This window comes from Sorex araneus, chromosome 11 (genome assembly GCF_027595985.1).
Source record: "Sorex araneus isolate mSorAra2 chromosome 11, mSorAra2.pri, whole genome shotgun sequence".
Taxonomy (NCBI): Eukaryota; Metazoa; Chordata; class Mammalia; order Eulipotyphla; family Soricidae; genus Sorex; species Sorex araneus.
The window spans coordinates 52,463,915-52,477,297 of record NC_073312.1 but is presented as its reverse complement, the minus strand read 5'-3'; the positions used below and the strand labels follow the sequence as shown (position 1 = coordinate 52,477,297).

At 41.9% G+C, this 13,383-nt stretch overlaps 1 protein-coding gene across 12 annotated transcripts in view; it reads right to left on the bottom strand.

Moving 5' to 3' along the window:
- The window catches only part of SGMS1 (sphingomyelin synthase 1), a 331,088-nt gene that overhangs the window by 36,067 nt on the left and 281,638 nt on the right, over positions 1 to 13,383 (bottom strand). For 11 of the 12 annotated variants that reach the window (XM_055119140.1, XM_055119143.1, XM_055119141.1 and 8 more), the window contains one exon: positions 7,378 to 8,227. In XM_055119140.1, coding sequence (XP_054975115.1) covers positions 7,378 to 8,000 — 623 coding nt within the window. In that variant the 5' untranslated portion in view covers positions 8,001 to 8,227. Of the gene's footprint in view, positions 1 to 7,377; positions 8,228 to 12,407; positions 12,426 to 13,383 lie in introns of those variants that run through there. The other variant, XM_004607502.2, reaches the window with a different exon arrangement.

The window sequence follows — 13,383 nt, the reverse complement described above, 5'->3', positions numbered from 1 at the left end:
CTGGGTATAGCCCAAAAACCAAAAAAGAGAAAAGGAGAGAGGGAGAGAAGGAGAGAAAGGGAGGAGGAGAGGAAGAAAGGGAAGGAGGGAAGGGGGAGAGGAGGGAGGGAGGGAGGGAAGGAGGGAAGGAGGGAGGGAGGGAGGGAGGGAGGGAGGGAGGGGGGAAGGATGATCAGGCTGGGCACTACTGGTCTATTGTCCTCAGTGAAGAAGCATTATTGGAGCTGGTGGCAGAGAGGAATTCCCAGACCTGTGCTTAAATGCAGGCACATGTCATACCTTGAAGGCTACAGCACAGAAGTACATTATCTACAAACTAAGGTGGAGCAGTAACATGGGTTGTTAGGTACATCCCGAGGCAAGTGCATCTGTGTCTAAGATTGAACAGGACACATAACAGTGAACTGGTGATCAAATACTGAACACAATACTTTCATTCTACCTGTCCAAAGCACATCAATCTGTGCCACTATATCTGCTAGGAAGTTTATTTTTGGAGGGCAAGTACCTATTTTATCAGGACAATTTTAGCCTGGCTTTACAAGGAAGAGCATTCAATCCCCAAAATAGTCCATGTGGGACTTTGGACAAGCCAAGTGTTCCTCTAATGTCTGTTATCTTCACTGAGAGAGAATAACACACCAATACTCACTTTAAGTGTTGATTGGACCAAGTGACACAAGCATGTTAAAAAAAAATTGTTAGTCAAATAGCTAATTTAGAATCTGCCACTTTAGGGGGGTGATAATGATTTTTGACAACATGGATGAAAAGGCAGAGAAGAAAAGGGATTGAGTAAGCAAGAAAGAGATGTAGCTATGTATGGAGAAAGAGGGCAAAGGTAGGGATGACACAATTTCACACTTGATTTATTACTGGAGCAATACGCAGCTTACCAACTTTTTAAATAAAGGGACAGGTACTCCCAAACCTATAATTTCCTCCAAGCAATAACATTTCCAAAAACAGATATTTCCCCGAGAGGAAAAAAAAATACAGAAAATAATCTTTGTGCAGTTTTGTTTTGCATATGTCTGCATCCACAGCAAGAGTTTCCAAGAACTTTTGAGAAATAACCAAATGTAAAAATGCAGTGTCTCTTTAGAGATACTACAGTTTAGCAGTCAGGCACTTGCCTTGAATATGTGAGGGTCTGGGTTAGACCCCCACATCGCAGGAGTACCTCATGCGCTGTACTTTAATGGCAATTTTCGATAAAGCAAAAGGATTTTAAGAAAAGACTTCTGGAGGATGGAAATAAAACTGTTGAGTAGGAATCTAGAGATTCACACATTGGCTTCATAGCAAATGTGTATCAGAAGCTTTTTAGAACTTTAATTAATCATAACCTTAAAAGATGGAAAAGGAACTGGAAAAAAATGTTAAAAATAACTGTGGCTACCAATTCTCTTGGGTATTAAAAGAGGAGAGAGATAAGGACTTTGACCCAATCAATTTTTCTGTGAAAAGAAACAATGACTGAATTAAAATGGGGTCAAAAGAAGAAAGTTCAGTCTGTTTTATAAGACACACACACATAGACACACACATACACACACACACACACACACACACACACAAACCATCATTTTTTGCAGTTGCCAATCAGCTAAAGGATGCAAGGATGACCTTCTCCAGAAACTAGATTCCATTCGCAGAAGACTCAACACTACCGATAAACTTCCCTATTGGGCAGACATTCTAAGAAATAAGCTCCCTAAGGTCCGACCGAGCATTTATGAAAGAACCAAAATCCAAATAAGTCTTTCCCAAAGTGGCCTTGAGAAACTACACAATGCTGTGAAACACCTAAAACTCCGTTTCAATATTCTCAGAGTGTAATCCCAGCAAGCCACGCTGGAATATTCTACCTGTTCCTTCCTGTGGGATCAACAAGGATCCCAGAAATAGCTTTCAATAGTGCTGTCACTGCAGAATCTGCCATGACAGGTAGAATCTGCCAGCACCATTTCCCTTCCTAGTTCCTTTCCTTCGTTTTCAAAGAACTCCTCAATGATTGCTCTACCAGTGTCTCCGTACCTGCGTGAACCAAGAAGGAATACATCCTGTGATATTTAATTGTCTTGACAAAATACACTACCCTGTCCCCCAAGAGACCTACATTACTCCTTTTGGGCAAATATTTGACCCAAAAGAAATCATGGTAGAAAACGCTCATCTGGAAATCTGGAAATATATGTGACCAAACTTTGCTGTGCAATAAAACAGTATTCAAAGTGAAGCCGTAAAAGCTTTCTCTCTCCTCATTAAATTCCACTAAAAAGTTCAGGAACTCACAGAGACTCAGAAAACCCTCGTATGCGAAAAATCCTACAACAAAATCTATCCTTATGATTATTCAAGTTAAGGAGCTCTGAATGCACTGGAAGTCATCACTTCTGAAAAGAATTAATCAATTCTCATCACAGCAATACAAAATGCAGTCACTGGCCAAATGTAGGGTGAGTTAAAGTTGAAGTCACCCTACACCTGGATGACATCAATGGCGTCCTAGGCAGCACCCATCACCCACCTCTCACCCCCTATGCCCAGTAGTGCTTCCCTGTTTTTTATATTGCAGCTGGAGTGACTTATTTTTAAAAAACAAATCTGATCATATTATTTCCTCTACTGACTTAATACCATCTTCGGAACAGATCCCCGATTCTGCTCAGGGCCCACAATGCTGACCCACCGGTCACACCTTGCCCATCTCCCAGGACATGACTCCCTCTGCCACCTGGGGCTGCAGTGGTCCAGGTAAGTCTGAGACTCTACACTTACTGACACTTTCTAACTTTATCCACATCTTAATTTCTCTTCACTCCCTTATTCCTACCTGCTATTAGATTCATCAGTTTCCTGCTCCCCTTATCCTTGTCAGGATATAAGCTCCATCAGGAGTTCAGGGGCTTCTGAACACTCCTAGCACACAGGAAAGGATTTTAAATGAGCACTTTCTACTTGCCAGACTTTGTCTGAGGCAATGGGATACAAAGCTGAATGATGATTTGGATCAATTTTTTTCCCCCTTGGAGAACTTAGAATGAAGCAGTGAAAAAGACATGTGCTCAATGAGTAAGATGAAAGGTGAGAGGAATCGGGAGTGTTCCAGGGAGACTATGGGTGAGTAGATTGGAGAACCTTGGAAAGAGGTAATGGATCAGAAATTAGAACTGACACAACTCGCTGACTATATGTATAAAGGAACTGGGGACTTCTAGGTCTCGAGGAAATGCCACTGCTCAGAAAAAAGGGAGAAGAAATTGGAAAGAAAAAGATAGTAACTCTGGTTTTAGGTATCTCTGGTTACCATACTAAGTTATATGATTTTGCTGCTGGCTAGTAGATCCTTGAAGTGGAAACTCTGTACTCCTGTTCTTGACCTTCTTTCTCAGGTACTGAGACTGCCCTGAGCCACACGACTCAACACAAGTGCCACTGTGTCGGCCCTGGTTTAGCCATGCATGAAAAGTCCTTACCAAATCTGCACGTTTAACATATTCTTTATCATGCTTTCTGAAAAGGGATACCTGTTTTGCAGAGAAGTCTGACACAAATGCAGAGGTTTCCCAGGAATTTTTCCTAGTCAGTGGCTTGAAAGTCCAATTCTAAATAGGGAGACAACATTATTCACAATTTTAAAAAGAAAAATGTTTCTTAAGGACAGGCATTACTTTTTGCTTTCCACGTCACAATGTCATGGAAATCCCACGTGGATAAATGTATGTATGTATGAGCACATAGATATAAACAGATATGAAGGGGAGATATTAAGAATGAAAGTAAGCCCCCAAAATACTTTTTTAAGTACCATCAAATCTTAAAACTTATGGTGAACAGCTAAGGACAATTATATACAACATAAGGACAGAACCAAATGTCACTATGTCACAAATTCAGCATCTGAATGACTGTTTTGTTGTGGAGACATGTTACCCAATTTTCAGTGATTTCCTTTTTTCCAACATATCATCTTCTAACAGTTTCAGCTTCTGATTCTTCACCAATAAACAAAAATCACAGAAGCAAAAGGAACAGGTGGATTTTTTAAAGGGCTCCAAGACACTTAAAATCAAAGTAAAACAGCCCAGTTGGGAATTACCAGCTAAACAGACTTAACTCCTTTGAGCTATATAAAATGTGTTTCTGGTGGAGGTTGAGGAGAAGGGACAAGACTCAAAAGAGTCCAGCACAAACACAGGAAGAAGTCCATTGTACAAAGATTATTCCATTTCCCCAACATACTGAATAAATACTGTCACAAAAGCCAAAGAATTCAAAACACAGGGTCTCTCTGACTGGACAAAACATTTAAATCTTCACAAGCATCAGAAGACTCTTCATACAATACCCACTGCCTGGCATTTCAAACTGTATCCTCCAGTAGAGGGACCTAGAAAACCAGGGATCGACCCCATTAAAAAAAAAACAAAACAACAACAAAAAACACAAGGCTAGGGATGCTTATGATTATTACGAAAACAAACAGCTTCATGTCCTTGATTCTGCCAAGGTGGAAACCAGAGAGAGAACTTAAAAGAATCTGAGTTGGATATAATGTAGAGGGAAAACGTCTTACAGTTAATAATACTCAAACATAAGTAGTCCGCTCAGTAACATTAAAGTCTAATGGAACTTAGCAGTACAGAATAAACAACAGAAATCAACCATACTGAGGTCATTAATTTATCCTGAAAAAACACAAGGATCCTGACAAGGAGTATCATTCACATCACCCAGCCTGTTAGGAGAAGAACAGGGCCCGAAACCAGGCTAGCTGCCTCTTAGCTCTGGGTTCACTGTGCCCAAAGCATTAACCAATTCACTTAATGTTGCCAACTCATGTATTACTGCTGAACACTTCAAATACATAAATGTCTCCAGCGCTGGTAAAACATACCCATAATGCATAACGCTAGAAAGCTTAAAGAGAAACAGATTTCTGGAAAAGTTCCTGCTAAGAGAAATACAAATAGTGGTATACTTTAAAGACATTCACCCTATGCTTAGGACATTTCAGGGAATAAGAATGACATTATTAGAAAGCTACAGTTCTGTAAAAGACTCGATCTCATGCATGGTAGAACTCACACAATATTCTGCTCTGAAGGCAGCAAATGATTTGCTTGCATGTAAGAATTTTGATAAAAAATTGGGGAGGGGCTGGAGTAAGAGCACAGTGGGTAGGGCATTTATCTTGCACATGGCCCACCCAGGTTCAATTCCCAGCATCCCATATGGTCTCCTGAGGAGCACCACTAGGGGTAATTCCTGATTGCAGAGCCAGAAGTAACCCCTGTGCATCGCCAGGTGTGACCCAAAAAGAAAAAAAAAAGTGGGAAAATCAACCCTGAAAATAGGACAATTAAAATCAAGGAAATATTCAGGAAACTACTTGAGCTGACCTCGCTTCAGAAAAGAAAAAAAATACTGGTATTTTTCTCAAATGAACCTTTAAGAAAAGCAAAGCAAAGTGGGGGACTACGGGGGTGGGTGGGTGGGGTGGGGTGGCGGGGCTAGAGCAATAGCACAGCGGGTAGGGCTAGGGCATTTGTCTTGCATACAGCAGTCTTGGGTTCAATTCCCAGCATCCCATATGGCATATGGTCCCCCAAGCACTGCCAGGAGTAATTTCTGAGTGCAGAGCCAGGAGTGACCCCTGAGCATCACTGGTATGACCCAAAAAAGAAAAAAAAAACCAAAAACAAACAAAAAAACAACCAAACAAACCAAAAACAAAACAAAGCAAAGCGGGGAGAAAACTCCAAAGGGCTGCAGTGCATGATCATGTAGGAGGCCCAGATTTAATCCCTGACATCACATGATACCCCAAGTACCACCAGGAAGTGGCCCTGAGTATCACTAAATATGGCCTCCAAACAGAACAAAAACAAAACAATAATGTTTTGCCTGCAGGAACCCTGGCTTAGCTTTCGAGCACTGCACAATCCGATCAGCACTGTCTGGAATGAATCCTGAGTACTGAGCTGGGTGTGGCCCTAAAGCCAAAATAAATAGAAAGCAAAAAACGGAACTTCAGCACCTGAAAAAATGTAATTAATAAATCCTTAGCATTTCAGAAGTCTATGGCTGTCTGCTTAAACTCTGAAAAGTAAAGAAAATAGGAAAAAGTCTTCATCCAAATCAAAGGCTGCTCAAATTATTGTTCCATTTTAAAATTCGCCATAAGTTCTAGGACTGCTAAACGACCCTCAAATAAACACTAACCAACTAAATAACTTCCTTTATACAAGACTAAGATAGTCCTTCTAGGCAACAAGTCAGAGCTACTCCTTTTCATTTGCAGGTACATAATTATAAGGAAAAAGAATACAGTATTTATTGATGAAACAGACCAGGGGGGAAAAACCCACCAATCCTGCTAGATAAATAAACTCAGCCCAAATTTTCAGTCTGCATTTTTTTTCTCAATTAAAGAGCGTTTTCTTAATATTTAATCACATTATGGTAATATTCAACCCACTATGTGGATCATGCACACAGAATTTCAGTGCCTTAGCAAACCAATTTCTGACTCCCATGTATGAAAGCCAGAATGATTCTGTAACAGGAAAACAGGACACCCATGATGAGAGGGAGGAGCTTAGCCTAGAAGGAACTCCCCAAGCACACAGCTTGCCCGAGGGCATCGGTGATGAGTTTAGTTTGGGAAATGAAAGCCACTTTGAATCTACCTGAGACCAAAAGAGGATGCTTTCTGAAAATCCTGAGAAACTTGAATGGAAGAGCCATATCCTGCTTCCATTCCTAGTTATGTGAAAGCCGTGCAGCTTCCTCAGCATTTCACCTACCTCCACAAAGCCATTCCCCGAGAACTCACTTTCCCAACAGCCTGAGCCACTCTGGAATAGCCATTCCAAATTCTGTCTGTGGAACATCTTTAAAAACATATTGCTACGGTTCCAGAGACCTGACTCCATGGGAAAAGCTAGATAGTCATTTATGGGGGACAGGCCAGCTGTGTGTGACTTATTTGACAGGTTATAACGCCACGAGTGAGTAGCATATCGTGGTTCAGTAGTTCGTGTGCTCTCTGAAGGTGGCTAAAGGTTTCTGCTACTGGGAAGTAAAAATATAGAAAACCATCTCAAAAATCCTATTCATCACTGTGTAAGGAACTTTTACCAAATAAGCAGTAACACGGCATTTTCTTCAATGCTGCCAGAGGTTCAAGTGAATTCAAGGGTATGTGGGAAGAAAGAAAAGGGGAGGTCTGGAGGGCTGGGGAAGGAGAGGGGAGGAAGGGAAGATTCTGATTTCAACGACCTGAAGAATTCCATTTCCAAATAAATATTATTAGACATCAACGGCGCCGACCATCAATTGCTAAATTTGAGCTTTCGCTTTACTTACTTGTATTTTAAGAGCAGCCACTGCATTAACCAGAGTGCTACAAGGATCATGCCGTTAATTTCACAAATAGAAAAGGCCCACTGCACCCGGTTAAAATGGTCAAAAAACGTGTCTGGTAGTGGAGGCTGCACCTCCTTAGGAGGTACTCGTTCATGGACGACCGAGATCATCACTGTGGTGAGAACAAAACAGGAAAGCGCATAAAGAAAGGCCAGAAATGTCTTGCCCCACTCCATGGGGTACTGGGAGCGCTCCGGTTCTGGCATGGGGATCTTTATCATCTCCTTCCTATACCCATTTGGCATCCCGTTGGGTTTGACCTTGATACTGAAGCTGCCGTCGGGGGCAGGGACATCTGTGCCGATGCTGAGGTGCCCGTTGGCGTGGCCATTTTTGTGTGCTTCCATGTGGTGCTCCATTTTCAGGGTCTCTATCATGTCCAAGAGCCGCTGCCCGTTGTCAGAGGAGACTCGGCACAAGGGGGGCTTTGCAAAGTCGTCTCGAGTGAGGCTGATCAAGTCCTGGCCCGTGAAATGTTCCAGAGGTTCACAGTATTCTGGCATGGCATTCTCCAGCAGCCAGTCTGCCACCTTCTTGGGTGACCAATAAACCACTTCCTTCATTGTACTGGCAGAAACATGCAGTCCCCGTTTGCTCCCGCAGGTCAGCAGTCACTGTGCCTCCACAGCCAGACACTGTCCCTCCTTGGCACCTTTGTCCCGTTGGGCCTCATGGCAGAGACCTGCGTGACGAGATGGTCAGGGCAGTTTTTAAACACCTCATGAAGCTGTCTAGGGTTCCTGAATGCCGGAGCATGGATTCACCTCATTTTTGAACAGGATTCTTCTTTCTGTGGAGGCAAGAGAAGACGTTAAGACACTGGGACTCCCAAAACAATCCCCTCAAAATGTAAAACCTTAAAATGCATACAAGAAAAATGGAAAACAGATATTGGTAAATACAAACACACACACACACACACACACACACACACACACACACACACACACACACACATACACAGATGGCTTTTAAGCATGCATTAAAGGTCACTATGTATTTCCTGGCTAGTCTTCACCAGAAGAGCATTAAATTGGGGCGAGAGTGATAGTACAGTGAGGAAGACACCTGCCTTGCATGTGGCAGACTCGGGTTCGATACCCAGCCATCCCATATGGTCCCCTGAAAACCACCAGGAGTGATGCCTGAGTGCAGAGTCAGGAGTAACCCCTGAGAATCACTCAAAAACGAAACAAACAAAAAAGCACATTAAATTAGACTTAAGAAGGATAAACTAAAAGGGAGATGTTTACATTTATTCCAACAATGCATTTCCTAGGAAATAATTCAACAGTGCTTTGGACACTGCTCAGTATGGCTATTATTCTCTTGACATGGACAGGTCTCCAGAGATAACATGAAGAGCATGCCACATCTGCTTAGCTCTGCTTTCTAAAAGATGATGAAAAAATTTTTTTAAAGTAACACACAACTACTTAGTAGATATCACAAGATAATCACAGAAACATTAACTTTCAAGATCATCTGATCCAACAATATTATACTCTGCCACAAAAAAAAATATGTTAAGCTCCTTTTACCAAATACACTTGAATCTCAAATTAGTTATAAACCCAGTTACTTGGGTTGAAACAGAGGTGGAGTGAAAATAGTGACTGCTTACTGATATTTACTATGTTATCTCCTAAGATGTCCACTGCTATCTACTGACGGCCCTTCTACATCCAGCCTCCAGATGGCTTTGTGGAATCAAGGGTTCCAAATTTGCTTCAATTCCCTCTTTTACAAATGAGAAAACTGAGTTCCAGAAAGATCAAGGAACTTGCTTGTGGACAGGGCACCTTGCATTGAAGAAATACAAGTGAAGTTTCTGACTCTTGGTTTACTATGTCAATTAGAAAATTTAAGTATAAAATATTAAATACAAGGCAATAACCAAACTGTGCATCTGTGAGATTCAGAAGCAGGATTCAAATTTTATAGTTATGTACACATGGATAGTCTACATACACATACAGTTAGCCTCAACTACCATGAGTAACCATAACAAGAAATGCATCAACAAGCAAGTGAAGTTACATTTGAAGATGAGTGTGGGGTCCCCCTGCTATTTTTTGATACCAGCAGCATACATGTATTAATTTTATAACAATAATTTGATACGCTTTAAAAAAAGTTCAAAATTAAAAACTTTGTTTTAGAATAAAGCATAGCCTTTGGCAGAAGACAGATTATTGTTTGATTTTCAGTATCTCCCATAGTGGGTTACCACTGGGTGATCCTCAATTTATTTATTCACCTGTAAGATAGTTATAATCAACCATCTCCTTCATAGGATTGCTAACACTTAAAAAAAACCCTATGTAAAAGTTGAATATACATAACCTAACATCTAAAAGGGACCTGCTGGCACCCAAATCCTTGCTCGTACTCTTTTCTCAAATTTTCTACCATATCCAACAGAGACTATTCAGGACATCTCAACATAAGAAAACACTGTGCAAAATAATAGCTATATTTTCCTTAAAAGATTAATGAATGTGATATTAATTGTAGGAGATGTACACAGGTATACAGGTTTAAGAGCTAGAAATTGTTGATGACAGTGTTTATCTAGGTTTTGTATAATAATCAGATGAAATGCTCCAAGCTTCAAAAAAAAGAATCCCAGACAAACTACAAAGTACAGTCTTAACTAGGGAGAACAGTACACATTAGCCTATTAGGAGTTCCAGAAAATTCTCCAGTAAAGAAATAAGGAAGATAGGGCAGCACTTGTCTTGCGTGAGAATGATGCTGGTATGATCTTTGACTGGTCTGGTACCCCATATACTTCCAGGTGCAGTCCAGGAGGTCCCTGAGCACCAGAAGGGGAGGCCCAGGTAACTGGCACAATATTCTTGGGGCCTTGCATTCAACTGTTGGCTCAGTGGGCTCTGAGTGATGAGAGGGACTCCCAGGCTTCCTGAGCATTGCTTGAGAGACCACCTCAAAGGGAAGAAGTAATTCACCAGGATCACCAGGATTTCTCTACTATGTCTTCTGAGACTGTCATCTTTCTCAGCCCTTTGCCTCCACATAACTACTATGCATTCTCCGTAGAACATAGTGGACGTACTGGCACAAATAAGATGTGATACTATTAACTTCTGATTTCAAAGACTCTACTGAACCCCAAAGTCTGATTCTGGAATGGAGGTAGGCAGAAGTTCACTTCACTCCCCAGTTTCCCAATTCAAGTCACAACTAATCAAACTGCAATAAAAACTTAAGAGACATTCCAGGCTTTGCAATGAACTGAGAAGTCTCTCTTCTGGAGCATCTATAGGACACATGTCTTTCCTATCACAATTCTGGGTTAAAAGTCTCTGTCAAATCCCAAGAGACTGTGAGTGACTGGGGATGGGCTGCAATCTTAAGCATCCACATCTCACAGCCCAGGTCTCAGAAAGGAATCAGCATCTATCTGCTCACTATCTCAGGAAATGTCCTTAGGATCAGAAACACATAAACGGTTCAATAAGAATACAGCTACCACACATGCCTCTGCTACTGAGCACTACCGTGGAACAATTAGAGAGCTCAACAGACGAATGTGCATGTATTTTGTCTTTTTTGCATGTGGGGGGCACAGATTCAATCTCCAACACTACATTGTCCCCTGAGTATTGCCCAGAGTATCCCAAAGCACTGAGCTGGAGTAAACACAATAGAGCACTATGGAATGTGGTCCCCGAAACCAATAATTTGGATGACGAAAGAGACTAAGGTGGAAATTTTCCAGAGAATTATGACACTGAAGTGAATCTCTGGTCACTTACAACCCTCTACAGAGGGGACTGGAGTGATAGTACAGTGGGTAAGGCAGCCCACCTGGTTCAATCCCTGGCATCTTGGTATAGTCCCCCAAGCCATACCAGGAGTAACTCCTGAGTGTAGAGCCAAGAGTTAGTCTTGAACATTGCGAGGTGTGCCCTGCCTCCGGTACCACCTTTGAAAAACAAACAACCCCCCTCAAAACAAACAAACAAACAAAAAGCTCCAAACCACTACAAGAGGATCCAGAGCAAAAGTAGAGGGTAGGTTGTTTGCCTTGCATGTGGCCGACCCCACAGGGTACCCCAAGCCTGCCAGAAGTGATCCCTGTATACAGAGCCAAGAGTAAGTTCCAGACAAAGCCAGGTGTGACCTCCCCAATATCAAAAATGAAAACAAACCAAAAGCCCACTACAGAAGAGCTTGTTATCACTGGTCCTGCCCAGAATGACAAGACACATGCCAAAGAGGAGTCCTGCAAAAGGTGCTGTGGGAAAAGGGGACTCGTGGCATGAGACTCAGGCTTCCCTGCCTGTAGACCTCAGAAGAAGGGGGAGCAGCGCCAAGAACATTGCGGCCGTGAGTATGCTAAAGCAAAGTTTTCTGTGGAATGTTCAGACCCAAGGAAACGAACATGGGCTTTTTAGGTAAGGTCATCGTTTGCCCCCTTCCCCAAAGCAAACAGTCTGCATACGGAAAAACCCCTTCAGAACCACAAAGACCAAGGCACTACTACACTTCTCTCTCACGAGGAAATTGTTGATCTCTTAGAGATATAACAGTCTTTAAAATAGAATAAAACGTAAAATGGCAGGAGACACTAGAGGGTTCCCACTTTGTCCTCCCCTTCTCTCTCTGATGCCCAGTGCACATGGGCCTCTGCCCAAAGGAAACGTATCCTGAACAATCAAGTCCATCAGGTAGTTTCCAAAGCTAACACTGCTGAACGACAGCAAGAGAAATGAAACGAGAAGCCTGTTATCTTATTAAAAAAAACAAGATAACAATGTCTTGCTTTGACTGACTAGGAAAATAAAATCCTTTTCCCCAAAGGCAGTCCTGTGTGCCTTCCCGACCTCTGTCATCAACTACTCTTCAACAAGTTCAGATTCCTCCCTTAGATCTCAGGAGAAGGTCCCTCTGAAAAACCTTTCAAACTACTTCTTCATAATTACGCAGCCCTCAATTCCTACCTTGTTGATATAACTGTGACATAATTTAATTATCTTGTGTTTATGGTGAGGTATTAAAAAAAAGCTGTAGGAGTTGAGGAGCTTGCAGTTAAGATCCAAGCAGTTACTTCCTTTGGCAAATTCCTTTAACCTTCCGAAGCCTCAACTTCCTCTGGGGGAAAAAAAAAACACCCAAAAAACAGAATTAACCACTTCACCTACTTTAGACAACCGCAAGTAATGAGGACCCAATCATGCAAAAGGAATAAAAGCTATTAATTACTCCAGGAAATATGTCTTATTCTTTTTTGCAATGTGCCTATTTCCTTTCTTGGTGCCCAACTGGGCCTATTGTGACTTTGCATAAATATTTACTGAAGCTGCTGCTTCCGAATGGCATTTTTTAGAGCCCAAGTCATTCTGAACACATGAATAAGAGCCGCCTCAAAATTTCATGAGAAAATAAACCTTTATCTCTGAAGCAGGCCTTGAGCTTGCAAATCAAGTCATACTACTGTGTTCCTGCAGCAGATGATGAAATCCTGCAGGAGAGAAGCAGCTCGTCTCTATGGAGGTAACTGTTGGGCAGCTACTGAGGACTTCAGGGGCAACTGCTCAAAGGGGGGGAATATTCAGAGTAGAGCCATGGAGGAGAGCGAAGGTTACTCTCCCCGGGATGCATATGCTCAAGCGAGAATGTATTACGAAGCTTCTGCAAAGGGGGATAGGAGACTGTTTCCACCTCTAGACTGAGCAGACTGAACATCAGGCTGGACTCAGAAAATATTCTCCCCCTACCATCTGGAAAGTCACCCTGAATCCACTACTAGGGGTGAGTGAAGTAATACTGATAGCTTAAATCATTCGATTACTTCTAAAAACTATTAAGTGAAAAAGGAATACAATTTATACATAGTCTTGACCTCAAAACACCACAACACTTGAGAGATGGAATTCTCATTCTTCTGTAATTTTTGGTTACACTGGACAGTGAGAC